At 32.6% G+C, this 27193-nt stretch overlaps 1 protein-coding gene across 1 annotated transcript in view; it reads right to left on the reverse strand.

Annotated features, from left to right (window-relative positions):
* Window positions 1–27193, reverse strand: part of Sox15 (Sox box 15 transcription factor) — a 358404-nt gene that overhangs the window by 262724 nt on the left and 68487 nt on the right. The window contains exon 2 of the mRNA XM_072540371.1: window positions 4760–5208. Coding sequence (XP_072396472.1) covers window positions 4760–5208 — 449 coding nt within the window. The remainder of the gene's footprint in view (window positions 1–4759; window positions 5209–27193) is intronic.

Below are 27193 nucleotides of genomic sequence, written 5' to 3' on the forward strand. Positions count from 1 at the left end.
TTTTTAACCCCAAACGGAGGAAAAAGAAAGGGAAAAATCTAGTACTGGCAAATCAAGTTTTTCACGTGAAAGAGCATATATAATTAAAAACAGTAATAGTAAAAATTATGATATAAAAGCTAAAGTCATCAGGCACTCTGCAGTTAGCTTGAAGCTTTATAAAATATCATTTAAGGTAAATTATTTAAATTTTTCCTATTTCAATTGCATAAAAATGAAGTTATGTGATATTTACTTTTTCATATTAATAGCACGGATACATCTTTTTCTTTCCTCTAATTTATATGTAATCTTTGGGAACCTATAAAAACTACACTTATTATTTTTGCTATTATTAGCACAATTACTTACGCAACATGTATTTGCACACATTTTTGATAAAATTTATGCGTAAAAAGGTAGGTCCAATTTTGTCATATTTCGCCGCTACGCACGCTGGCATCGTTTCAAGGTACCCCTACCATGGTCACGCACGGAGCGAATAGCCTTAAATTTTTATGACATTTTGTGAATTATCAAACTATATATCTACTATGATAATTAATTTTTTGTTATTTTACGAAAATATCTTTAAGCGCGGATGGGTCATTCATGACCCAGCTATCTATATTAGTATAAATTATTTACAATTGATACATACTAATTTATATTAGAATTTAGGGGTTTACTACTTATAACTAATGGCAAGAAAATGAGATTGTCGAAATACATAATACCGTCTGAATGGAGGGGTTACCATACTTACGTTCGCCAGATCATCCATCGCATCTGGATCTCGCGTGGTTCCGGACGTTCCGTTCAGTCGAGTTTGAACGAGTGAAGTGGTAGTACGTCTTTTTTTACTTTTATTGACTACATATAAAGTGTCGTGACCATGAATAATCGGCCTTTGACTCATCAACAACTTGTTGATGCAATGAATGAGATTTTAGAAGGCGAAGAATTATACTCTTCATCTGATGAAGAGTGGCAGCAAAAAGCCCAAGTTGAGTCTACGTCCGATGAAGACACGGAACCGATAGTGCCTCAGTCTAAAAGTAACGTTGTTGAAGGTATGTTATACGTTCTTATGTGATACGATGATGATACTATCTCGTACTTTTATGTATTTTGTCGTTCTGATGTAGAGTGTATTTTTTTTTTCAGTGAATAACGACAACCTATCCGCAGAAAGCAGAGGACGTGGTCGACGAAGCAGACGTGGAAGTAGACGTGGCATTAGTCAACCAGCGGTCAGAGCAGAAGGATGTAATTGTAATGTTCTTTCTCAAATTCCTGTTGGCTCAGACATTATAGCTCCTAATGGTACACTTTGGAAGATCGAAGCATTGTATAATGCATCTGCTGGTAGAAGAGCACATCAAAACGTGTTCAAAGATATTTCCGGGCCTACACCATATGCCAAACGTCGTGTCGATGAAACGTGTAACAGTGCTTGGCGACTTCTTATTGACGATAAAATTTTAAAACATATCACCGACTATACTATTCAAGAAGCACGCCGAGTTCATTCAAACACTTTGTCTTTAACAATAAAAGAGTTAGAAGCATTTATAGCTATAATATATGTACGAGGAGCCATGGGTGCTAAAGGTATAGATTTGGATTCGCTGTGGTCCGAGAAGTGGGGCAATCCTTTTGTAAAAGCGGCAATGTCACGTGACAAATTTCGAGAAATAATAAAATATTTAAGATTTGATGTCAGGTCTACACGATCGCAAAGACTGAAAGACGACAAGTTTGCATTAGTGTCGGAAATTTGGTACAATTTCATTGCAAATTCACAGAGCAGCTACGTTCCAGGACCATACATCACTGTCGACGAGCAACTGTTTCCTACGAAATGTAGGTGTACGTTTACTCAGTTTATTGCCTCAAAACCCGATAAATATGGTCAAAAATTCTGCATAGCCGTGGACAAAGACACAAACTACATTTTCTACGCCTTTCCGTGTTTAAAGAAAGACGAAGCGAGACCAAATAATGAGCGCCTCGGTGATTATGTGGTAAAAAAGTTGATGCAATCATATTTAAAAAAAGGAAGAAATATTACGTGTGACAATTTCTTTACATCACTATCACTGGCTGAATTTTTGAAAGCAAATAGTACTAGTCTCCTTGGTACTATGAATAAAGCTCGAAGTGAAATCCCAGTTTGTGTAAAGTACGCGAAAGAAAATTTATACAGTACAATACTTCTAAAGACAGGTGATATCTCATTAACCGTTTATCAGGCCAAAAGCAACAAAAATGTGGTCATGCTTAGTACAATGCATAACCTGATACTATTAAATTTTATAATGAGACAAAATATGGTGTTGATGTAGTAGACCAAATGGCACGCAAGCATTCAGTGAAAGCATCGTCTAGGCGTTGGCCACTTCACACATTTTACAATTTACTGGACTTAGCTGGAATAAATGCCTGGATCTTATATAAATCATTGAATAAATCGCAAATAAGTCGCAGAAATTATATTCTAAAGCTAGGAGAAGAACTCTCAGAAAAATACGCAGGGACTAGAGCGAACCTCAAAAAAGCGAACACGTTGTGAAATCAAATCAGAGTGCTCTGGAAACAAATCATTTGTAAAATGCCACGATTGTAAAAAAACAGTCCATAAAAAATGCACTTCCACACAATATTTTGTATGTTCATTATGTAGGTAAGAGCACTATCTAGGAATGTTTTATATTAGATTTTCGCTTTGTTTATTACTATTATTAATTATCAAATAAATATATGATATTTTGTTTCAAGTTTCCTTTTACATTTTCGACTTAGATCATATTGGTCAAAAATGACCCGTTCGTGGTTATAAGGCTGGCAGAAATGTCAGCGCTTCTAGTGTTTTAATGAGGTTTAAAAACATATCTATTTTATATCCATATAAATAGAAAGAGTAAACTTATATGTCCTGATCATAGGAGATTTTAAAGGAAAATCAGAAAAATACGAGAGCAAAGAAAATTTTTTAAATATAAAATATGAAACATTTATCAGTTCATATATGAATCTGAACAGATTAGAAACGAAAGAGATGCGAGTGTTGTATACTTTATGAACAAATTACACTCGATGAACATATTCTAGTACAAAAATAAGAATATAAAGTGTACTTAAGAATATCTAGATAAAAGAATGAGATGTCTTCCTTCTTTTTAGGGTGCGTGCATTTCTGCGTAGGCGTCCACCATTCATTGTCTGGTCAGGATATTCAGGATTAAATTATTTTATTTTTAGCAGCATTGGGAAGCATTTCATAACTGTGGATTCTTATCCATTGGCGAATTTTACGCAGCCATGACATCTTTTTATGTCCTATACCTCTCTTACACTCTACCGTTCCTTCTAGTACTAGTTGCTGAAAAGTGTATCGTTCTCCTCGGAATATGCGCCCTAAATATGCAATCTATTTACTTTTTATATACTTAATCAAAAACTTCCCCGTCCTGAAAGCATGTTCTTCTTAATACTTCTTCAACCTTTTGATTATGTCCTTACATGATAATATTCTAATCATTCAGCAGAGGCACCACATTTCAAAAACTTCAAGTTTGTTAATAGATCTGTTCGTTAACGCATATGTTTTCATTTCATCCAAGGGAATAGACCAGACATAACACTTTAGCATCGTGTATCTCAGTTTAAAATCCAGCTTACTATCAGTTAGAAATAAACAAAGTTTCAAAAAAGTATTTCTGGCTTGTTCTACTCTGCTCTTTATTTCAGTCTCAGGGTCCCAAGTATCGTTTAGCAGACAACTTAAGTATTTAAACTGCCTGATTTGTTTAATTTCTTCTCCAGCTACATATATCTTTACGTTTGCTACATAATTAAAAAAAAACTTTAGTACCCTTATTAGAGTCTGTCACTACTTCTGCGAATGCTTTTTCTACGTATAAGTTAAACAACATTGGAGAAAGTATCATCATCAATGAGCCAATCGCGTCCACTGCTGGACATAGGCCTCCCTCAGTTATTTCCAGGGGGGCCTATGTTCTCTACATTGGGCCGCTTGTAGCCAGTTTCCCGCTACACGTTTTATATCATTGGTCCATCTAGTCGGTGGTCGTCCTAGGCTTCTTTTATAGTTTCTGGGCCTCCATTTCATAATACGTCTTGTTGTCCATCTTGTGTTCTGGCTAAGTGGCCTGCCCAGTTCTACTTAAGCGTCGTGTTTCTTTCGATGACGTCTTGAACACCTGATCTTGATTTGCCTGCCTGATTTGTTGGTTTGTTATGTGGTCTTGAAGGCTCACGTTCAGCATTGCACGTTCCATGGCTCGTTGTGTAACTCTGAGTTTATTCGCAGATTTTTGCGTGAGTATTAAAGTCTCTGCTCCATAAGTTTGTAACTATATATCCTGTTCTAAGAAATAAAATTTAAAATTAATAAAAAATAAAAGGACTCAGCTTTGTTAATGAGTAAAACGTTATTATATTTAAGAACTTTTGTTCAATAATTTTTATTCCTAAATACAATCACATCTACCAAGAAACCTTATTGACAAAAGATGACAAATTATGATTAACCCTGGCTGGAAAAAAATATAAGATACATAGTATCACTCTTCAATGTAACTATAGAATGCCGTACCAGCTTGTACAGGTCTAGTGGCTGGGTACCACATCTTTTTCGAAAGAAAAATTATTGTTATTAAGAAATCGTTGAATTTAGCTATAGTAATATGTATGTAATAGACTTTTTATTATTGACATTTAAAGCTGAACTTCATTATTAAAAGTTTACACTTACCTAACATTTTACTTAAATCTGCGTTATGGAGATCAGGATTTTCATCAGCTAACTTCTTCCGTTCCACCTTAGCCCACACCATAAAAGCGTTCATCGGTCTTCTTATCCTGGCTTCTTTTGTTACTTTTTGTCCTTGTCCACTAATTTTTGGCACGAAACTAGTCCGTTGAGAATACACTGACATAGTATCACTATAACTTTGCCTAATATAGTCATTTCCACTAAATCTACTATTGTCGTATTGTCTATAATCGTAATCTGACATCGTTGTCCACAATTCTTGTGTTTTTGGAATTCCCTGTGGCATAAGTTGCGTAGCAGGGATCATCTCGTCTTGGTATTCGTATCTGTATTGTGGTTGTAGAAGAGGGGATGGAGTATTTGATGGTGAAAGGCAGTTGGTATAGTGGCTGGTTGGAAGCGGTGAAGATGTGGCATCTTCCATAATCCTGAAATCATAGAATTCGTTTATTAGATTAACTTGAATATTGTTTGTTATGAATATTAATTTAATTTACTATTTCTATTGCGAATAAGATACAATTTTAAATCCATAAGAAAAATAAAATTGCTGTGGTTGGCTGTATACCATAAATCATAAAAATTTTATTTAAAAATCCTTTATAAAAGGTTTATAATTAAAAAGACCCTTTCGGGTTACACCACAGCAAAACATTTTCGGACTAAAAAGTCCATCATCAGTGCGTTTATCTGGAATAGGTATTACGACTTTAGTGAATGCAAACGTAAAGATTAAAGTTTAACTAAGGTTAAAAAATCAATGTGGTTAAATATTCACCAGGTGTACATAAGTCAAGCCACTAAATATTTGGGTAAAACCCTTAAAATTGTAAAAAATTCGTTGTTTATTACATTTTTGTTAATAATTTGGTGGGATATTAAAGTTTTTAACAGAAACCCTGCATGGCAACGTAATGCTCCCAATTTTGGGCGTTGCTGACTCTAAGACGATGTCTCTGTATGGGCTCTATATTCTTCTTGCAGTACCGTCTCCTATCGGAGGTTGGCTACCATCACAGCAATCTTTACTTTGTTGGCTGCAGCTCTGAACAACTGTATTGAACTGCACCTATACCACTCCCTTAAATTTCGCAACCAGGAAATCCTCCTACGTCCCACATTTCTCTTTCCCGAGGGCTCTATATGGCAACTGATTAAAATAAAATTTTTAGGACGGATGTATAAACAAAGCAGTTAATGTAACTTGTAGTATTACGTGCTATTATGCAACAGTCCAAACAAGCCGAAAGATCTCTTAGCACATTTTGCACACCGTTTTCGCATAACCTTTTTCACTCTTTTTTTTTGACGTTTTCTCAAAATAATATGTTGCTTTACAATTGACGGCTCTTCAGTTATTTCTGAAGTCTTCATATCTCTGACGACTAACATACGAAAGTCTTTCGGATTATTGCTTTTAGACGATGTGTGCATTTGACTATCAGCTCTGGTTTCATTTCATGGATTTCTTATTTTGAAACAGCCTCGTGCATATTATTTCTAGTTTCGGTCGATATGTAAAGGACGTCCCTTGAATCCTTCTCCTTTCCAATTATGGTACACCATCTCTATAGTTTGCAATGGCTTCGCCTTTCACTAGTAGTGTTTGTTTTTGTGGAAACATCTTTTGGATTATTTTCCTATTAAGTCCTAGAGTGCCATGGGTCTTAATATCCAGAAGATTCTTGGCTAATTCGAAAGAATTGTGGAAATTGTACATAATAACTGCAATTCTAGATTCCTGTTGCCATTCCTTCCACAAAAAGATAGAGTTACATATTCGTTGCATTGATTTTAAGCTTGTTGTAAAAATTAATCAGTCAGTAAGAGTCTTAAATAGTCTAAGTATTTATCACCAGACAAAGGCACCAGTAACTGTTAATTTTTAACTCTTAGTAGGGAAAATACATATCAGTACTGTCTGGTTAACAATAAACTAAAAAACTATAAATTTGTAATATTTAACGTAATAAAACACTGTTACGTTCTGCCTCAGTGTATTATTGGGAAAAATATTGAAAAAGGAAATGAAGGACTTCAGATAAAAAACCAGAGTCAAAAATGTAGGAATTGGAACCGTTATCTAGGTGCCTACAAACCAAGAAGTAATTATGCGTAGAGCTGACTGGCAAAAGAACCTATTTCTTTTCACAATTTGTGAACGCCAGAAGGCGGCAGTGGCACCTCACTGAAGTAAGACAAAACGCCTTTTGGCGACACTGGCACCTGATTCATGAAGCAAAACGCCTTTTGGCGACAGATGGCAGCGAATGCATATCGAAATCCAGTGCTAAGTGCATACGAGTATATGTTTTTTAAAGGTTACGATTTGACAGATACAATAGACAGTATCGGTCAATTATAACGACACTCTGCAAAGACACATTACAGTTTTTCATGCACCAAAGGTGTTAGTAAGATGATTACGCGCGGAGAGCAACATAATCCGGCCAGAGAGCCTCTAGGAAGGATGTTTCTCGATGGGCTTAATCATCCGGTAACACCATTGGTACATATAAGATTTTATTTTTCACTTCACCTAATATAAAAACTAATATTTTAAAAGTAAACTTTATTTTACTTCAACTACAAAATATATATGCATATTTTAGTAGTCTATAGCAAGTGAAGTGTTTGAAGTAGTCTATGACAGTTGGATTTATATTCAGTTAATAAACAAATTGTACTTTCAATATTTTTATAAAGGTTGTTAAGTTTAAAAAATGTTAGTTCTATAATATTTAATTCTTTCAAAATTGTTTAAAATAAAACTTCGTTCTATAACATTTGCTTTTTTGTTTTTCTAGGCTATAACACCCGCTTATGATGCCTTATGAAATAACTAAAAGTGTACTTATGATAACCGTATAGCATCCAAGTTAAAATAAAAAAATAATATGGAAGTGAAAAAAAAAATAAACAAATAACCGCATTCAAGCTAAAATAATATGCAAGTGATAAATAAAAAACATAACTGTTAGATTTAAAAATTTAAATCAGTGTTAATGGAAAAACCAAAAAATACCCAAAAATACTAAAAAAGTTTTTAAATATAAGTTTACTTTGAAGAAAAAACATATAAAGCATATTGAGACATCTAGTGACTAAGAAAGTATAAGTCGACATAAAAGAATAGAATCAGGTGGGACTTTAAGTACTTTTTCAGATGTAAATCAAGTTTCTAGATCTACTTTTTAAAAGAAGAAATCAAAATAAGCATTTATGTTACCTTTGCTACAAATTTATGGAGGATTTGATCAAGGTTGGAATTTGCACTAATCAAAGTTTTGTTGCTTATAGTGATTAACCTAAACCTTAATCTAAATAAATTAAACAAATTTTGTTTAAAAAAAAATGTTTAATTTATTTATGTTTGTATTTTGAGAACGATTTCCGAAGTGGAGATTGAAACGTCAATAAACCTTAATAGTGATATAAGTGATTGGAAATATGTGTATACTTCATAATAAGCAAACTATAACTAAATGTACCGTAATTATTGATATGCACAATACAGTAGTTTAATAAGTTGAACCATTGATATCTAATGCAAAATCAAGATATTGTAAGTCTGTTATCAGTTTTTAGAAAATATTGCAGATAAACACGTGTGTTGTTAAGGTTTTTGTATAGATATTAAAATCCTTACTTAATTAATTTTTCGTAATCTATTGTCGACTTTGTTGAAATATATGTAACTTTGACTATTACGAGGGTGGATTTATATAAAACTAGCCTTTGATAGAAAAAAACAAGTTTTTTGGAATTAAATCGATTGATTTCTCAACATAGTCCCCTTTTAGCTCGATACAGTTAGTAAGACGACGTTTCAATTTTTTTATCCCATCCGAATAGTACTTTTGCTCGAGCTCCTCAAAATAGACCTAAGTTTCAGCGACGACTTCATCATTGTTGCGAAACGGCGTCCTCCGAGCCATTTTTTTAGGTTTGGAAAAAGGAAAAATCGCTGGCGGCAAGATCTGGTGAATACGGTGGGTGTTCAACCAATTCATAGCCCAATTTGTGTAATTTTGCCATGGCGACGGCCGATCGGTGAGCCGGTGCATTGTCTTGGTGAAAGAGCACTTTTTGCGTTCCAAACCGTTTGGCCGTTTGCGTTTCGACGCAATTCGGCATCAAATCGATGCAATAATGCTGCGTAGTACTCACCATGGATTGTTTTTCCTTTTTCCAAATAGTCGATGTGGATGATGCCCTTCGCATCCCAGAAAGCAGTCGCCATCACTTTGCCGGCCGAATGTGCACTCTTTTTCTTCTTTGGCGGCCCTTCGCCGCGTTTGCGCCACTGTTTCGACTGTTTTTAGGTTTCCGGTGGGTAATAATGCACCCAGGTTTCATCAACGGTGATAAATCGGCGAAAAAAATCCTTCGGATTGCGCCGTATCATCGCCAAAAGCGTCTCCGAAGTGGACACACGTTTTTGCATTTGATCGATTATCACCAAACGAGGCACCCATCGCGCGGATAGCCTTTTCATGTTCAAATTATGGTGAATGATGTGTACGCGTTCGTAGGAAATGTTTAGGACCTCTATTAACTCGCGGAGCTTAATTCGACGATCTGCCATAATCATGTCATGGATTTTGTTGATCATTTCCGGCGTGGTGACTTCATTTGGCCTCCCGGAACGCTCATCATCAAAAACACTCGTACGATCACGAACAAATTCAGATTTCCAAAATTTTACTGTTGCTAACGAAGCTGCAACCTCACCATAAACTTCGTCCAGGTCGGCTTTGATTTGCACATTTGTTTTACCCTTTTTGTGGAGGAACTTAATCACCCAACGATACTCGACTTTTTTCATTTCTCCGAAAACACAAAATTTGCTTGCTTTTGACGGCTGTAAAAACCAAACTTATTGTTTTTAAAACTTAAAATTTTGACAGACGTCATGTCATGAATGGCAAATGCCAACACCGAAACCAATTCGGTATCAAGTAGCGCAATCTATCAAAGGCTAGTTTAATATCAATCTATCCTCGTACTATTCAACTAGGGCCTTAAAGAGTATAACCCATTTAGAGACAATATTTGATTTTTTGAAAACAACTATCTCAATATTTTCGGGCTTGAATGAAAACCCACCGTGTTTTAAAAATCGCCACAAATTTGTATCAGAAGCGTTGCTATTTGCTTATTATTCGGTTCTACATTAAGTAATGGAATTGTAACGTGTTGCTCTTTTACTTTCATATCATATACAACGTTTACAAGGGCTCCTTTTACAGCATCTCTGTTTAAAGATTTCTCCCTATTTTTAATTTTTCTTCGCGTCACACTACTAGCACTGATTTTTAACTCACTGATTTTTAACAACTCGCTGATGCACTTGCGGTAAATGTAGTAAGGCTCCGTTATTTTCTTTCTCCTTCTCACTATAATAAATTGACAACAATATAAACATATAATGTTTAAAAACGTTAACACACAGTGAAATATGGTCGATAGATGCTTAAATTGTCATAGAATCACCGACAAGGACTCTAACTAACTAACGAAGCAATCCAAGTTTCAGGGTAAGTAAACTTAGGGGCTGAGCAATCACAGTCACTGTCAACAGTAAGCAGAGCAATCGGTGTTTCACCTTCTTTAGCATTCCTAATCCTCCATAAATTTAAGTTTCATTCATACAAAATTAAATTGGTACAATAGTTAAATGAAGAAGATTTTGCCACTGGAAACTTAAATGGTGCATCGTATCTTAAGTTACTTAGGCAAGTGGTTGATCGTATTAGAATAATAGTAGAAAATTATGATAACGTTTCCACAGATTTGGTTGTATTTCAACATGATGGAGCTCCTCCACATTTTGCTCTATCTGCGCGAGAATTTTTAAATGAAACTTTTTCCGCTCGTTAGATAGGTAGAAGAGGACATATGATGGATTGGCCACCTGAGTCACTGGATTTAACATCCCTAGACTTCTTCTTATGGGGATATTTAAAGACAAAAATCGATGCCACTCAACCAGAATCTCTGTATGATTTACGACAAGAAATAGAGGATGAATGTTGACAATTAACTGTAGACAGAAGCTATGTTAAGTAGACTAAATGTGTTAAGCTATGTCAGAAAAGAATTTTAAGATAGATTTTACTATTGTACAGTTTTCTTGCTTTTGTATTTATTTTTTTCATAAATTAATCACTTTAAGCATTATGTGTTATACATTTCATTTTTGAAATCAGTTCATAGAGGAAAATCCAAATATAAAATAAAAAATCTTGAAAGTAATTAAAAAAAATTAAGGGACTATACAGGGGGTGAGAGGGTACCTTTCCCAGCAAGCTTAAATATGACATGTCTCCCCCTTCAAATACTAATTGACGTTTTTTGCACTTTTCCTAAAAATTAGAAGTTCAAAAGTTATTTAAGGTGGATAGTTTTATGTAAACAGCACAGTAAGTATATTGTTCATATTTTCTTTTAACCAATATAGATGTTCCGCAAAAAGCTCTACTTTGTACCCCTGAAAAAAATGTGTATATATCCGTTATAGTCTTTTGCTATCTATTCCTTTCTGCTTAGTTGCTGGTAGCAAGATAATATCTTAATTTTGTTTCAGGATTTCTGACTCAATTTTTGTTTTTTATTATTATTTGACATTCCAAACCTGTTTAATATTTCGAACCTCTTGATCTTAGCCAGTGGTTTTCATAATTTTCATCTGTCTGTGTTCCAAGGTAATTAATAGTGTTTTTAGCAACAACGGGTATTTTAGCTGGTTGCTGGGTTGCTGGTCTACCACTCTAACTCCCAAAATTAGATATCAGATTTTTTCTAAAAGAAATTAGCAAATATGTATCATGCCTCAATAAACATTTTCTCACCTTTTAATACCCATAATTTTTTCCCTCCACCATATTTTGATTCTGTTTTGCTTCTTACTTCAATGTGCAGCACAAGCAACTTGATTTTACTGATCTACAGACCCACTGACCATTTCTTGTCCATATATTCACATATATCTTTTTTTCTTGTCTTAAAGTAGTTTACTTGAGAATGATTTTGCTTAATTTTGTATATGATAATTTGACTTTCTCTATACCGGAAGAATGTGTTAACAATAATCATATCTAGTACTAATTCCAATATACCATCTCAAGTAAGCTATCTATATGAACACATCTGTATTCTCAGGCAAACTGACTTAAGGAGCACACACGAAAAAACATTCATAATTTCTTCCACTACGTTGTCTATCAGCAATTATACTCTATTTGTAGCGTAACTTTCCCCTACATAGCATATTTATAATCTTCACCTACTTATTTTGCCCCTGCTTTCCCAAATAGTTTCTTGAATGGCAGCTATCAACATATTTTATACCATCATCTTTTAAGCTCATCTACCAACGCCATATTCTTGCCTGCCAAGATCTAAAATTCAAACGGAGTATCTTGTTTCTTCTAACCTAACTGATGGTGTTTACTGGTGGAATATTTTACTCAGAAGATGCTACGCTGGAGAAGGCTTTTTCATTATTATGGCAAAAAAAATTGTGTCTAAAAAAATGTAGTGTTGCCCAGAATTCTCTTACATTTTTTTAAATAGGACACGCTACTGCACACACTGTCCTGTGTTCTATATATTTATATCCAGGTGTCGATTCTTTCAGCATTATTCAGGATTTAATTATTTATGACCTCTTATAAACAAAATCTAAAAAATAGATCCATTATAATATTATTCAATATAGTTCATCTAGCTCATTTCATTCTATTCTTTCGGTGGCTACAAATATTTTGCACTAACAATAATAGCTGTATTTCGCGGCATTTTTATTCCTATTTAATTCTAATTTACAAGAACCATTCATACTCAATATGTTTTCCTTTATTCAGATTGAAAAATGTTTTAAATATTTTGTACGATATTGACTAAAAATAACTATTAATCATAGTTTATCTTAATTAATGAACTGAAGTAATAAACAGATTTATATCTCATTGATAACTTTTAATATGAATTAGAAATTATAGTTACGAATAGCAAATACCTTTTATACGTATATAAATAAATAATTTTTATATTTATATCTACTTTGCAACTTTTCAAAGGGGTCCCATTTCGGTGGTTTCTGTTACTTTATATCTATATTTTAGTACAAAAGTTCTCGATAACCTTTTTTTTTTGTAAAACTAGTTTTAGTTTTAGTTACATAATCAATTCCTTTATTCTCTGGCGCCCATAGAAACGTGAGTTTGTTTTGCTTTTTCGGTTGTTTAATTGTTTGTTTGCTGTTCCAAGCTATTATGAACTTAAGGCCTCAAAGTTTTTAGACCCAAAGTTCTTTTAAACCCAAACATGTCACACCAGATTTTTAATAATGAGCCTGTGTTAGCCTAAAGATACTTCCTAAAGCAATCCTTTTTACAGGTTTATGTAGTGGGGGAAAGATTAGTATTACTTCTAAGGCAACAGGGGGTACAACCACATTGCAACAGTTATCTTTCTTTCAAGCCAGCACTGAATAAGTAATTATGGGTTTCACAATTGTTAAATACATGACCAATACATAATTTTATGTTTCACACTACATGTTTTGGGGTCTGAGAAATAAAATTGTTATTTATGTATATTTGACACCATAGCTAACTTTATCTTGTCTCTCACTTCTAGTTTTTCAAGTAAGTAGCCAGCCAGTGATTTTTTGTATTGGGTTATATTATTTCGGCGTTTAATATTTCTTTTCTTCTTTTTAACTGCCAAAGATTTTAATGCTGATCTTTTTGCAGTCAGAAAATTTGCCTTACAATTGTATTTAAATTTTCTATCATACACAACGTTTCACTCGTTTCCTTCCTTTACATCCACTCTACTCTACTTTACAACTATCTGTATGAATTTTTATGTATTTCCTTAATGCCAAATAATAACTATCGTATATAGTTATTTACTTCCCCAAGAATTATTTGCTGTAGTTGCTCCATAATAATTTTAATAATCCAAGGCAAGATAGATGGAAGAAGAGGGCCAGGTCGAAGACGAACGTTGTGGCTTAAAAACCTAAGGAAACAGATCTTCTGCATACCTTTTCCAAGCTGCCATCAATAAAATTAGTATAGCCAATTTGTTTGTCAACGCACGATAATCGAGCAGGTCACAAGAAGAAGTAACTCCATCTTCAAACTTATATTTAGTATATTTCATTTATATCCTACTAAGTTTTAGTTTTTTTTTTAAGCTAATCTCTTCTGCCAATGCCTTATAGTTATAATAGTAACAGTCAGCAAAGAACTGATTAATTATCACATCATAAAAATCAAATTTTATCCTAATTTGGTGATACTTTAAGAGAAGCAATCTGTTGAATGAAGTAAAATATCTTGGGGTAATATAAGATTGTATTATAAGACTCGAGTATCAATACATATAACGAATACACAAAAGAGTGGTAACTACGTTAATGTCAGACGACGCACTTATGGATAAATGTAGGATTTATAACATGGTTTTAAAACCTAGTAGTAAAACCAGTAGTACGGTGGCCACAGGTGCAGCCAAAAAATTGCTATCCTCAAAATAAGCAAAGCGCAAAGGCTTGCCTGCCTCACTAATCACAAGAGCTACTAAAGGCACATCAGTAGCACCTATGGAGGTCCTACTAAATCTTCCTCTTCTATATAAAATTGTAAAAAGAAGATGAAAATAAGATATTGTAGACTACGAAAAAATTTGAGCAATTTATCGGTTTGATTAAGATATCTTCTTTTTCTTCAGCCTGATTGCATCCACTTCTGGACATTCATTCTTCTGTGTTTTGTGCTATTTGATTTCTCCTCTTTTATTTTGATGCCATCTAGCCACCCCCTTTGTGGTCTTCCCGTACTAACATTGTGCTCGCATGGTCTTCAATGTATAATGTTTTTCATTCATCTTTTGTTGTTTTGTTGATCCACTTGTCCTACCCAGATCCATTTCATTTGCTTAATTCTTCCAATTACAATTTCCAGCTTCGTCCTGCTTCGCATGTTTTCATTTCGTATATGTTCTCTCAGAGAAACTCTCAACATAGCTAATTGGATGGCCCGCTGTGTTGTTCTTAATCTATTGGCTAATAACTCTGTAAGTGTCACGGTCTCCATTCCATAAGTTATAACTGGTACAATACAACCATTGAATAACCTTTTCTTGAAATTTATTGGTATCTTTTTGCTTATTTACACAATACTGGGTCTTCCTACTGCAGCACAACTCATTAAAATTCTTTTAGTTATCTCTGTCGTTTGATTCAGTTTGTCTAGTTCGACAGTGTGATCTAGGTAAATATACTCTTCTACATTTTTATCGAAATTGGATATAGTCATATCATAAAGAAATTCACGAATGAATGATGATTTCTGACCATATGACACATAGATATGGGCTAAAGAACCTTTTCAAGTGAACAAATGCTAACTTGAGGTATGGGACAGAGGAAACACTCGGCCCAGACTGCAGAACGATATCTGGTACACATACAGGTCTAAAAGTGCCAAACGATTAGATGCAAGAATATTCAGTAGGGGGTGAAAATTTAACCATTTCTACTCGAATACGAGAATATACCACTATATTTTAAGCAGAGATATTTGCAATATTGCAGTGTGCAAGTTAAATCAACATGAGAGCTTTCTAACTGGAGCAGATTACTATATGCACAGATAGCTAAGCAGCCATAGAAGCACTCATAAGCCCCGAGGGGGACTCTATGCTAGTGTGGGAATATCGACAAAAACTCGATAGATTGGCGGAATATGTCACTATCGCACTGGTGTGTGACAACATAACTCACCAGGGGTTTATACTTGGTCAAGCACATTTCAATATGTGTATTGCACGGACATGCGCTGATACGGCTGAGTGAAGTATTGCCGAGAACTAGCATGAATCAGCTTAGAATGCTAATAAGCTTTCTTATGGACATGCTTCACTCTACAGCAGAAAAACTAAAACAGTTCGCAGGCCGTAAACACGTTATGGATACTACCAAGTGACTCCAGAAATATATGATACCCATCGTATAGACGTAAATAAACAGGTACAGGGTTTTAGAATCCTGGAATTGTATCATGAAGGAATGGAAGATGTACAATAAGCCGCCTGGCTGCAGTAAGATTGGTTTATAACCGACGGCCTTCATGAACAAAAAGCAAATGCATAATATTTAGTGCTAAATTGACTTGCAAATAATATTTTCTTAGTATTTATCAACATCACCATTAAGCAGAACATTATCGGCAGTTAATTTTGTCAAAGTTCGGAAACAACTGATTTGTTTGCTTTATTTAAAAGAGCGTCATCGTACAAAGACGTAATGTTCTTTAAATTGTATTTATAAATTTCTTGGTAAGTCAGAATTTCCTGCAACCTTCGATTTCAGAATAAATTAATAAAGGTGAATCGATACTAATCACATCCTTTACATCGGTAACGTAAGAAAGAAACAACTCGATGCACGCTTTTATTTTAATTACTATAAGATATCTTTCCTCAACAACATTAATTTCGAATTCGAAGTTTATAAGCTTAATCATTCTGATTAGATCACTTACGTTATTCAAGGTAACGAAAAAGAAAAAATTAATATTGAAACTCGTGATTTATGGAGTAAAGGTGTGGAAAATTACATACTAATTAATAAGATCATTTAAATTACTAATAAATCTCACGTTTTCTCATATTAGAATATACCCCAATTTAAAAATACCTAAGGAATATAAAACCATATATTTAAGTCCTTACTGTAAATATTCAAGTAGGGAGAGTGGTTAAACTTCGATAATGTAGTCACGTCTGTGTCTTAATTGAGTTCACCGTCGAACACAAGACTTTGTTATCATTTAATCGTGTCCTACGTTTCACATAAGAATTTTAATATACTTACTATGAATTATTAACTTAGGTTTATTATTAAAAAAAAAATGTTTTATTTAAGTTTAGTACCCACTGAGTACAAACATGAATACGAACATCAAAAGTATAGTTTGGGAAATTGTTATTTGGAATTTTTATGTTGCAAAGTTTAAATATAAATTTATAACTAAAACGTACTAATAAGTACAGTATCGTATATACAGTACATACTGAATGGGGAAGTACATTATTAGATGCGAAGTCGCTCTTTAAAGTGCAAACGCGAAGCTGGGATGAGTTCTGTCGAGATATGTAACTGTTTTGCTCTCACCCTATCTAAAATAAGCGGTATCTGTTTTGGGTTGGGTAAATCTATTTATATAAAAGGCTATGATGACAGTGACAGGTCACACTGTAATTCCGGTCACATAACGGCGCTATCTAAGAAAGAAATATGAACTACCATATTTCAATCATATTTTGTTCTTGAAACGATACGTTTAAATAATAATACTGTATTAATTATATATTAATATAATTTATAATTAATTTTAACAATATTTTTAAGGTAGAATTTATTATAAAACAATATAAAGGTTTACGTTATTTTAGATTTAAAACCTTCTTTCCTAGCGCCATCTAGGAAAGAAAATCTGAAATACTCAAATCTGACATTTCATTCATATTTTGTTCTTGAAATGATACGTTCAATTAAAACTACTAACAATATTAATTACATAGACTATTTCACTCATCTTAAAATTTTCACATAATCTGACCAATTACAAACCAAAGACAGCTTGTGTTATCGCGAAAACACCAACTGTCTTTCAATTCTGATTGGTCTATCAGCTTCGTGTTTTCAACGACGTAACCATGGATACCAATCGCAAAGCAAAGTTTGACGTTTGCCAAAAAAATTATTGTAGCTGTATACGTCAAAATGAGTCGTTTCGGTGGTACTTCAAACGAAGTTATAAACCAAAACATTGAAGAAAATATACCGAGTAACACAAGAAAATCTAAATCTTATATATGGAGACAATTTATGATGTTCTGTGTGGATCGCAACTACAAATTAGATGCAGAAAATAACAACGAAAGACTAACTAAATTCCTTCCTCTCATTCTACTGAATCTTTGACCTATCACTTTGTTCATGAAATAGTCTAATAAAACACCACTCGCGTTACTGATTGAGCTACTCGCAAAAAACCGATGTTGCATATTGCGAGCCTTGCTGATTTAATTTAGCTTATACGTCTGTCTTTTATTTCTAAACTCAACTGAGTTTCTTAAAGAAAACACCACTCGTCCTACGGACTCGTGGTGTTTTCAAGCAACTCAGTTTCGTTTAGAAGTAAATCGACAAACTTATCGCGAAAATTGAATCACTAGTGGTATTACTATTGATAATTAATAATACGAATATGTATTCGTATAAAGGTAAGATTTATTTTGCAAAATAATTTATATGTTAGTTTATATTTATTTGGTTTATCTGCAAGAAGGTACATGCTGGTTTTGTACGTAGATCGATATACGTATAACAACTCGAGAAATACCGGATCGACTTAAATAATTTTGATTTTAAAATATTTGTATAAATCTGACATTTTAATCATATTTTGTTTTGAAACGATACAATTGGTTTATTGATAACAATTTTGATTAATGAGGTATAATATATATTATACCTCATACGCCACTGGTTTATAAATTTATAAAATAATATATATTGCCTATAATTGATTTAGAGCGTGTATATCACACTTTTAATTCCCATGAAGTTTATCACTGTTCCGATAAGGGGTAGTATAATGACAATATTGAAGATTTTGCTATAAAAAAACAAATATTACAGCAGGGGCCATCTAAACCTAAAGGGCCATTCCCAAAAGACGCCAGTAACCGTTCTTTTCCGAAAAACTTTTATTGTTTTAAATCTCCTGCTGGAACTAAATTACCGCGTTACTGATTGAGCTACTCGCAAAAAACCGATGTTGCATATTGCGAGCCTTGCTGACTTTTTGTCGATAGAACAGCACAGTCATATAATTCGGCATGGATTAAGGAGTGAAGGATTGGCAGGGTCTTTCAAAAAAATTAAGGTTCATGAAAAATCTTTAATTCACCTCCACGCCTCGGTTGTTTATGACATGAACAAAAATAACAAATCTTTACGTTTACGTAAATACGAGTATTGTACGGAGAGTGAATTTAGAAGAAAAAAATCTTTTTGGAGAAACATTTTAATTAGGATAGTAGATATAATTTTAAACTTAGCGCTTATAAATATACCATTTAGAGGACATAGGGAAATAGTTTGTGATGCAAATAGTGGCAATTTTTTAGGAATAGTTAATTTATTGGCTAAATACAATTTCTTAGGCGAATTAATACAAAAACCGAAATATCAAACAAGATATTTAAGTTCAAAAATTCAAAATGAATTATTAACTTTATTAGGAAATTCAATTAGAGGTTATCTTATAATTAATATTCAAAAAAGCTTATTTTTTTCTATATTATTAGATACAACATAGGACATTTCTAAAACAGACCAATTATCAGTCATAATTAGGTACGTTTCTATTGAAAGAGATCCAATTACTGATGTTCCTAGTAATATAAAAATTAATGAATCATTTTTAGGTTTCTGTGATATACATAGCCAAACTGGAGAAAATCATGCCCTGATCAATGGAAAAAAAGCAAAATAAAAGGAAAAGGTCTTTGGGCGAACCTTATCTAATACACAAAAAAATGAGGCCGGCGAAAACTCCTAAAGATATCGATTGCAACCTCTGCAAGTATCAATGTACACACAAATTTAGTTTGGAAGATAGAAAAAAATTGTGTGCTAACTACTGGCAATTAAAAAATTATGATAGACAAAAACACTTCATATTGGCTAGTGTGAAATCAGTTAAACCTAAGTGTAGAAAGCCTCGCACAAAAACAAGGCCTCCAAAACTAGCTACCGGGTCATATTTTTTTTAAAATAATGATCAAGAAGTCCGTGTCTGCAAAAATTTTTATTTGAAAACTCTAAGTATAAGTCATGGACCAGTTGACCATGCCTTTGCTGGAATAAATGAACATGGTTCATTTAACTTACCACACCAACGGGGTCGTAAAGCACCAGGCAATAACAATATCGACAGTTTCCCTACTCTTGAATCCCATTATTGTAGGAAATCTAACAACCGGAAATACTTAGATCCTAGCTTATCAATCACAAAAATGTATCATTTATACGCCGAAGTATGTGACAGCAAGAATGAAGCAAAGGTGTCTGAAGCGACGTATCGACGCATTTTTTGTAGTAAATATAATTTGGCTTTTTTCAAGCCTAAAAAAGATCAATGTTCTACTTGTGCTTAATATAAAAATAAACTCATAACCATAGAAGATTACCAAGAACACATATGTCGGCGCGATGAAGCAAATGCTGCCAAGATGCAGGATAAGTTACGATCCTTAAATGATAAGCATTTTATTAGTATTACTTTTGATCTACAAAGCGTTTTGCAAATTCCTTTCTCCGATACATCCCCGTTTTATTATAGTATGAAATTATGTGCATATAACTTGACTGTCTACGAAGCAGTGACACCCTAGAACGCATACTGCTATGCGTGGACGGAGATCAACAGTCAACGAGGGAGTTCTGAAATTGGAACCGCATTATTTGAATGGGTAAAAACAATTCCAAGGGACTTGACAGAAATAAGCTTGTATTCAGATACTTGCAGCGGTCAAAACCGCAATCAGTACATAGCTGCGTTTTTTCTATACTTGGTAAAAAATACGCATTTAACAAGCATACAACATAACTTTTTGGAAAAAGGACACTTCTACATGGAGGTAGACTCAATGCACAGCGCCATTGAGTCTGCTAGAAAAAATGTTGCTATTTTTACTATGAATGATCTACTCTACTTAATGTGTTCCGGTTGGCTCGCTCTAAGCGACTTAAAAATAAGAAAAGTTGGCCTTATCAGTGTAAAGAGCTCAGATTTGCAGATTTTTTAGATTTAAAATCACTGGCAAGTTCCTTCGTAAAGAACAGATTAAAAGACGAGGATGGAAATAAGGTGTCGTGGTTGAAAATAAAAGTTATGCGTTATGAGAAGAAAAATCCGGGAAATATTCTCTATTATAACTATAGCCAAATAGCATTTAAAAGGATTAATGTTTTTGGAAGAGGACGACTACAAGAAATTCCGAAGAATATACCAAAATTATACACAGGGCAGTTAGGCATTTCCGAGAAGAATAAAAATAGCCTCTTGATGCTTTGCATTAAAAACGATATTCCTCCAGAATATCACGCTTGGTACCAAGCCCTAACAGTTGACAAGAAAAAGGGGAATGCCGTCCCGGAACCCACAGTAGGTGAAAGTGACACAGAATCAAACTTGTATTAAGTGGTTCATTTTATTAATTATTTTTTTGTTTTTTAAAATTCATCTTTATGATTAATACAGTTTTTGTAACAAAAGTATTTGTCTGATTTACAGATCCCCCGTAACTAAATAAGTAAAGCAGTTTTAAGCAGCTGGTTCTTGTTGGCACCAATAATTAGTAATTTTATTGTTTGACCAAGTACGATTTAAAGATTTCAAAAATCAGTAAAAAATGACCAAGTCACTTTTTTGACAAAAGAAAAGAACAATGGCTATTTTTTATTTTATTTAACGGTTAAATTAAAAGATCAAATTATAAAACAAATAACAGTATAAATTAAACTTGTATTAAACAAACATATTTTATGTAATTATAATTTATTAATTTCGGGTCAGCTTAAAAGTGCATTTACTGAAAATTGATATTTTAGACTTGGTCAGTTTTAGCTTTAAGCCCACGATTTGACTAAATAATATTGAATGTAATTATCACAATATGAATTAAGTTGTTTATCAAATTTTAAGTTATAAATTTATTTTGGTTATCTCTGTAGTTGGAAAATTACGTCACTGCTTATTTATAATAAATAAGATTTGTATGTATATCTGTATCAAAATAAAGTATTGTATATGTCACATGTAACTACTTATATTGTTTATAAAATTGTGTATTAGTTAATTAATTATTTACTTATTAGACAAATACGTAGATAGATAGGTTCAGAATTTTAATTATTTTTATATTATTTATAAGTACAATTTAAATGTTAATAATGAAACCAAGAAGCTAGAACTGATATATATATATATATATATATATATATATATATATATATATATATATATATATGTATATATATATGTATATATATATATATATATATATATATACACTTTACATTATTTGTGATTTTTATTTAATATGTAAATTTTTTCCTTTAAATATATACGTTTATGTATTTCATTTTTTTAGTATCTTAACGTCTTCCTGTAGAGATCAATATCCCATCTTCTTTTTCCAGTGTTGATCTGAAGTACGATTTCTTTGCTGATATGGCTTAGCCATTCAATAATGGTAGTTATTTCGACTTCGTTTGCTGCTAGTATTAGTATGTCATCTGCATGTTGCAGATTACTGCAACTTCATCCTCTAGTGATACCTTCATCCCATTCGTCTAGTACTTCCCTCATTATATCATATTTAGAATATATATGTTTGTATTTAGAATATATATGTTTTTTGCTATTACTGAGATTACGATTAACCTTACGAACATACATAAGTGTGCGCATCATCTTTAAGAATAAGTACAGAGAACATCTAATGCTGTATCATAATTTACAGAGGGACGATCTGATTTGCGTGCATTTTCAATCGAACAGTTTTTTGAAATTTCTTTTCGATCTTACTTACTGTTAACAGCGTTATGGGTCTTTCTGGATATTTATCATTAAATAAATTACATACTACCATCTAAGTTCCCGATCTGTCTCCATACCCAATCATCATGAGTAGTTCAATTCTTTGCTTAACACCTAAATAAAATTCATTTTTACTTCAAATTAATTCTAAGCAATAATACAGAGTATTTACAAATTAATACAATTATTGTATTACTTAATTGTTAGTGAACGTCAATACAATAATGACATTTTACCAAAAACTTGTCAGCTACTTTTTTGCAATTGATAAGAAATAATTTATTTTCTAAGCGCATATATTTCAAATTCTGCTTGCTAGACCTCAACTATTACACCTATCTGGAATCGGCTCATTTTTATTGATCTAAAAATGTCACAAGATACAGAGTGTTAAATTTACAAAAAATCCTATGCCGTCATCATCCTAATGTGTATCACTCTTGATAATTAAATTTGGTTGTAAAATATAGGTCATTAAAATTAAAAATCGACGTATTTTAGAATTTTTTCAAAAGGCTTTTAGTTTAGGAAATATTCAATTTATTCCATATTTTACGGATACACGATACACTGCATATAATTCTAGTCTGAATTATTCTCAAACAACAGTATCAGTTGTGACAGAAATAAATGAATTAGAAAAAGTATTAGAGTATTCGCTAAAATATTGACAAGCTCACTAAGGAAAGTTTGTCTCGTTTTGAATTCAGCTCGGCTCGTCTTGAAAAAATTTAATAAGCTCGATCTTGTGACCATTCCCATTTCTAACCTATGTAGTCAAATCATTTTCACTGCAAAAAAGTTGCTTACTTTTATTTAGAAGCTAAAACTTTTCAATGGAGTCTAACTAACTGACAAAGTTTCGTATAAAGGATTCACAATCATGTGCTAGAAACAATTAATGTATCTGACAATTGTTTGGCATGATTTTAGTCTACTTTGTTGCCTCTTACTTTTATTAAACGTTAACTTACTATTTTCATAGAAGCCTTTTCAATTACAGTTCACATAACTGATAAATAACGCGTGTTGGGGAGTATTTTCTATGAGATATATTTATTGTGAACAATAGTGATAAACACTTTCTGCTTTGAACTTTCCTTTGTAACTTATTTTCTATTCCATTTAGAAAATATAACATACACAAATTAATTTTAACTTATCAGATAAGCTCTCTATATCACTACCATATCTATATTTTCAATCATTTCAACAACTCTATCACTGAATTTTTTATTTCTGATAATGATAATAAACAAAAACAAATTAAATAAATAAAAGGTTACTGCAGGAAATAGTAAGCTCAAACGTAATACAATCCACTGACGGTTATATACATTGACTATAAGTTTAATAATAAATATAGTCAAAGTACAAAAAATTAAAATAAAAACAATAATGATAACAAATAATATTAAAAGAAACTATAACGGTCTATCCAACACAACCATGATATAACATGTACATGTTTGATAAAAATGATTTGTTTACGTGAAATAAATATTGCGAAATCTGTACGCCAATGATTCCCAATATTATGTCAAAAGTTCGATTCAGGTTTCGAAAGCATTGAGCCGAACCATTAAATGGTGCTTTTATGTCTTAGCTTGTTACGCTAAAAACGTTGATATATGACAAACAGGTTTATATTTACAAGGATTTGTTGGATCTCAGTTTGCTCTTATGTGTATAATTATGTGACTGACAGAAGCATTCATCATTGCAGATGATCAAATAAGGAATGTACGAGATACAATTTGTTTCAATAGACATGACACAATTTGTAACGAATTTGTAAATGACACTTAACTTATTAATATGAAAATATACATCAAAACATTAATATGTGTATAAAACTAAGACACATATTGAATCTTATAAATGTAAATAAGACACTGAAAACTGTTTGAAAATCCACAACAGCAATTCGGCTACACGCACCTTTCTCCAGTGGATTATGTTAACATGTTTGGTACTGTCATTAATAGGTTGCTGGTAAAATAAATTAAAAATGTTGAATTATTGGTCTTTAGATGACCATAAACATATACCTGGAATCTATTTATCTGTGTTATCTAGGCCATTTTTACCATTTTATACCAAAATTTATATAGGACAAAAATAGAAACAAAAATAGAAAGACTGAGTTAGAACATGAAAGAAAGTTTTAATAAAATTTGGTGAAATATGGTTAGTATTATTAGAGATAATGCAGTTGAAATACTAGGAAAAACCCCAGGAAAATATTTGAGAATAAAAGGATATGGTGGTGGACAAACGACGACGTCAAAAAAAGTAAAAGAAAAAAGAATACTATGTAAAAAGTAACCAAAAATAGTTGTCAGTAGATGCAGCAAAAGCTTAAACAAAATTTCCGATGTTTAGATGAATATTTTTTATTAATAAACACCAATAAGACGCTTAATAACGATACATTTGATAAAACATAATGATCAATGAGCAACTTTTTTCTACCCTAAATTATTACTAAAACTTGAGACTAAAGGCAAACTCTCTATTATCTCTTAGGTTCTGTTAATTTATTGCATCTATACTATCACTTGCATTATACACTGCTTTTTTCGACGGATTTTTTGCTGTTGAGTGTTCTATCCAGATCCGTGTTGTCGAGGAGCTGTATGGCCTCAACATTGACATGTTGAAGAAGTCGCTGTTCGTGACTTTTGTCAAATTTTTCAATGATCTTACTAACAGTATCCATTTCTAGGTCCCTATGAAGGTCGTATAGGACCAAAAAGCGTTGAGAATGCTCCTTAGCACTTTGTTTTGGAATCGCTGGATAATGTCTAAATTACTCTTACTAGCACAACCTTACAGCTAGATGCCATATGTCCATATAGGGTTTTAGAATCTGATTATACAAAAGTATATCGTTTTAGACTGACAGGATGGGTTGTCTTCCCAATGGCCAATACATTTTTTTATGCTTGATGTTGAGCTGTTCTCGTTTCTTATTAACATGGGCCCTCTAGCGTAGTTTAGCGTCTAATGAAATATCCATGTATTTTGCGAGATCTTCAAATGGTATCTATAATTTGAATTAACTTTCACTGCACTTAGTTCATTTCGTTTAATTTAATATGCCAGCACTTAATTTAGTTGTTAAGTTTGTCAATAGTTCTTCATGATCGTCACCGACGGCCAAGACGGCAGTATCATCAGCAAAGGTAGCTATTATGTTATCATGTAATTAGGGGATATTAGCTTCTCGTTAAGCTCGAAATTACAGGTAGTAATTTTGCCTTTGCCTAAACGATGATACTGTATTTGGTTGCTTTTCAGTTTTAAGGATCATTATGATCTCTGATATTTTCCATGTCTTGGCAATATATCTAAAGCTGAACGAGGTATTTATAAGATAATTCAGCAGTACTGCGGCTTTTCTAAACAGTTGTTTTAAAATTTCTCCAGTAATTAAATTAAACCCAGCAGCTTTCCTGGGATTGATATTTGCTTTAATTTCGTGGAGTAAATAGTTTAATTTCACAGATGAATAACTGTATTACTAACAAAATGAAGAATGTATATATTAGGAAGCATAGCTGTAACTACAATTATACAACATGGATAAAAAATAATATACAGCAACATATTATTTATTCATTCTGAATATGTAACGTTTAGTTACATATTCAGATTAATCAATCTATACCTCGGCTCCAACGCTGTGCTAGTTGCTAGTCACTATATTCTGTTTTTTTTTTGTTTAATGTGTTTAACTGTATGTTATTGCAAATTGAAGGTACTTAAATATCCTTATACATGCGCAGATACCTACAAATTCAAACTCAAAATACCAGCATAGCGTGTGTTAGTAATATATTTCCGAAAAACTAGGCATGAACTGTTCTATATAAATCTAACTATTTAGAAGGAAGCAATTCAAAAGTATAACGATGTCGCCTGGGCACAGTGTCTAGAACATACTAACAAATTAATTAAACAGGGGTTTATTAGAGAGAAGAAAATACGTGTAATATTAATATCGAACCTGTCATAATTAACATTCGAGATAACAGTTCGGATTCTAAAGGTGATGAAAATGAAATATGAGAAATGAACAACATACCTTCAAAATCTTGCCACAATTTTATTTGAGCTAACTAATGTTTCATTCTTTAAATAATTTTACTGTTACCTATTACCTATTACATCAACACACTGTAAATATTATTGTATATTTAATTATATTTTTTTATCAATTGTGTATTTATTTATTAATCACCAGTGATATTGGAAGAATTTATTTAGCTACTTCAAATGTAGGTGTAATTCTGAACAAAAATTTTAAAGCAAAACTAACATTTTACATTATATTTATTTGATAACGTCAAATTTTATGCAGTATACTCCCTCTATAACGAACACGGTTATTACGAGGTTTCACTTATAACGAAGTACATTAGATGTCCCGTGAAATTTCTATTGAACTATAACCATCTATAGCGAGGCAAATTTGGTTTTAACGCGAGAAAATAAGATCGAAAAACGTGTTTTTTTACGTTTTTGGCCCGGCCGTAACTATAAATAAATACCCTTTTTAACTGCCGCCCGCAATAAACTTCTTCTGTTTAATCTACCGACCGATATTGTGTTGTCGGAAATTTACAGTTTATGATTTACAAATGTCAGTAAAGGGGTTTACCCATTCATACCCAATAAAATATGTAAAGAGGCTTAAAAACATGACAAATGA

This window comes from Diabrotica undecimpunctata, chromosome 8 (genome assembly GCF_040954645.1).
Source record: "Diabrotica undecimpunctata isolate CICGRU chromosome 8, icDiaUnde3, whole genome shotgun sequence".
NCBI lineage: Eukaryota > Metazoa > Arthropoda > Insecta > Coleoptera > Chrysomelidae > Diabrotica > Diabrotica undecimpunctata.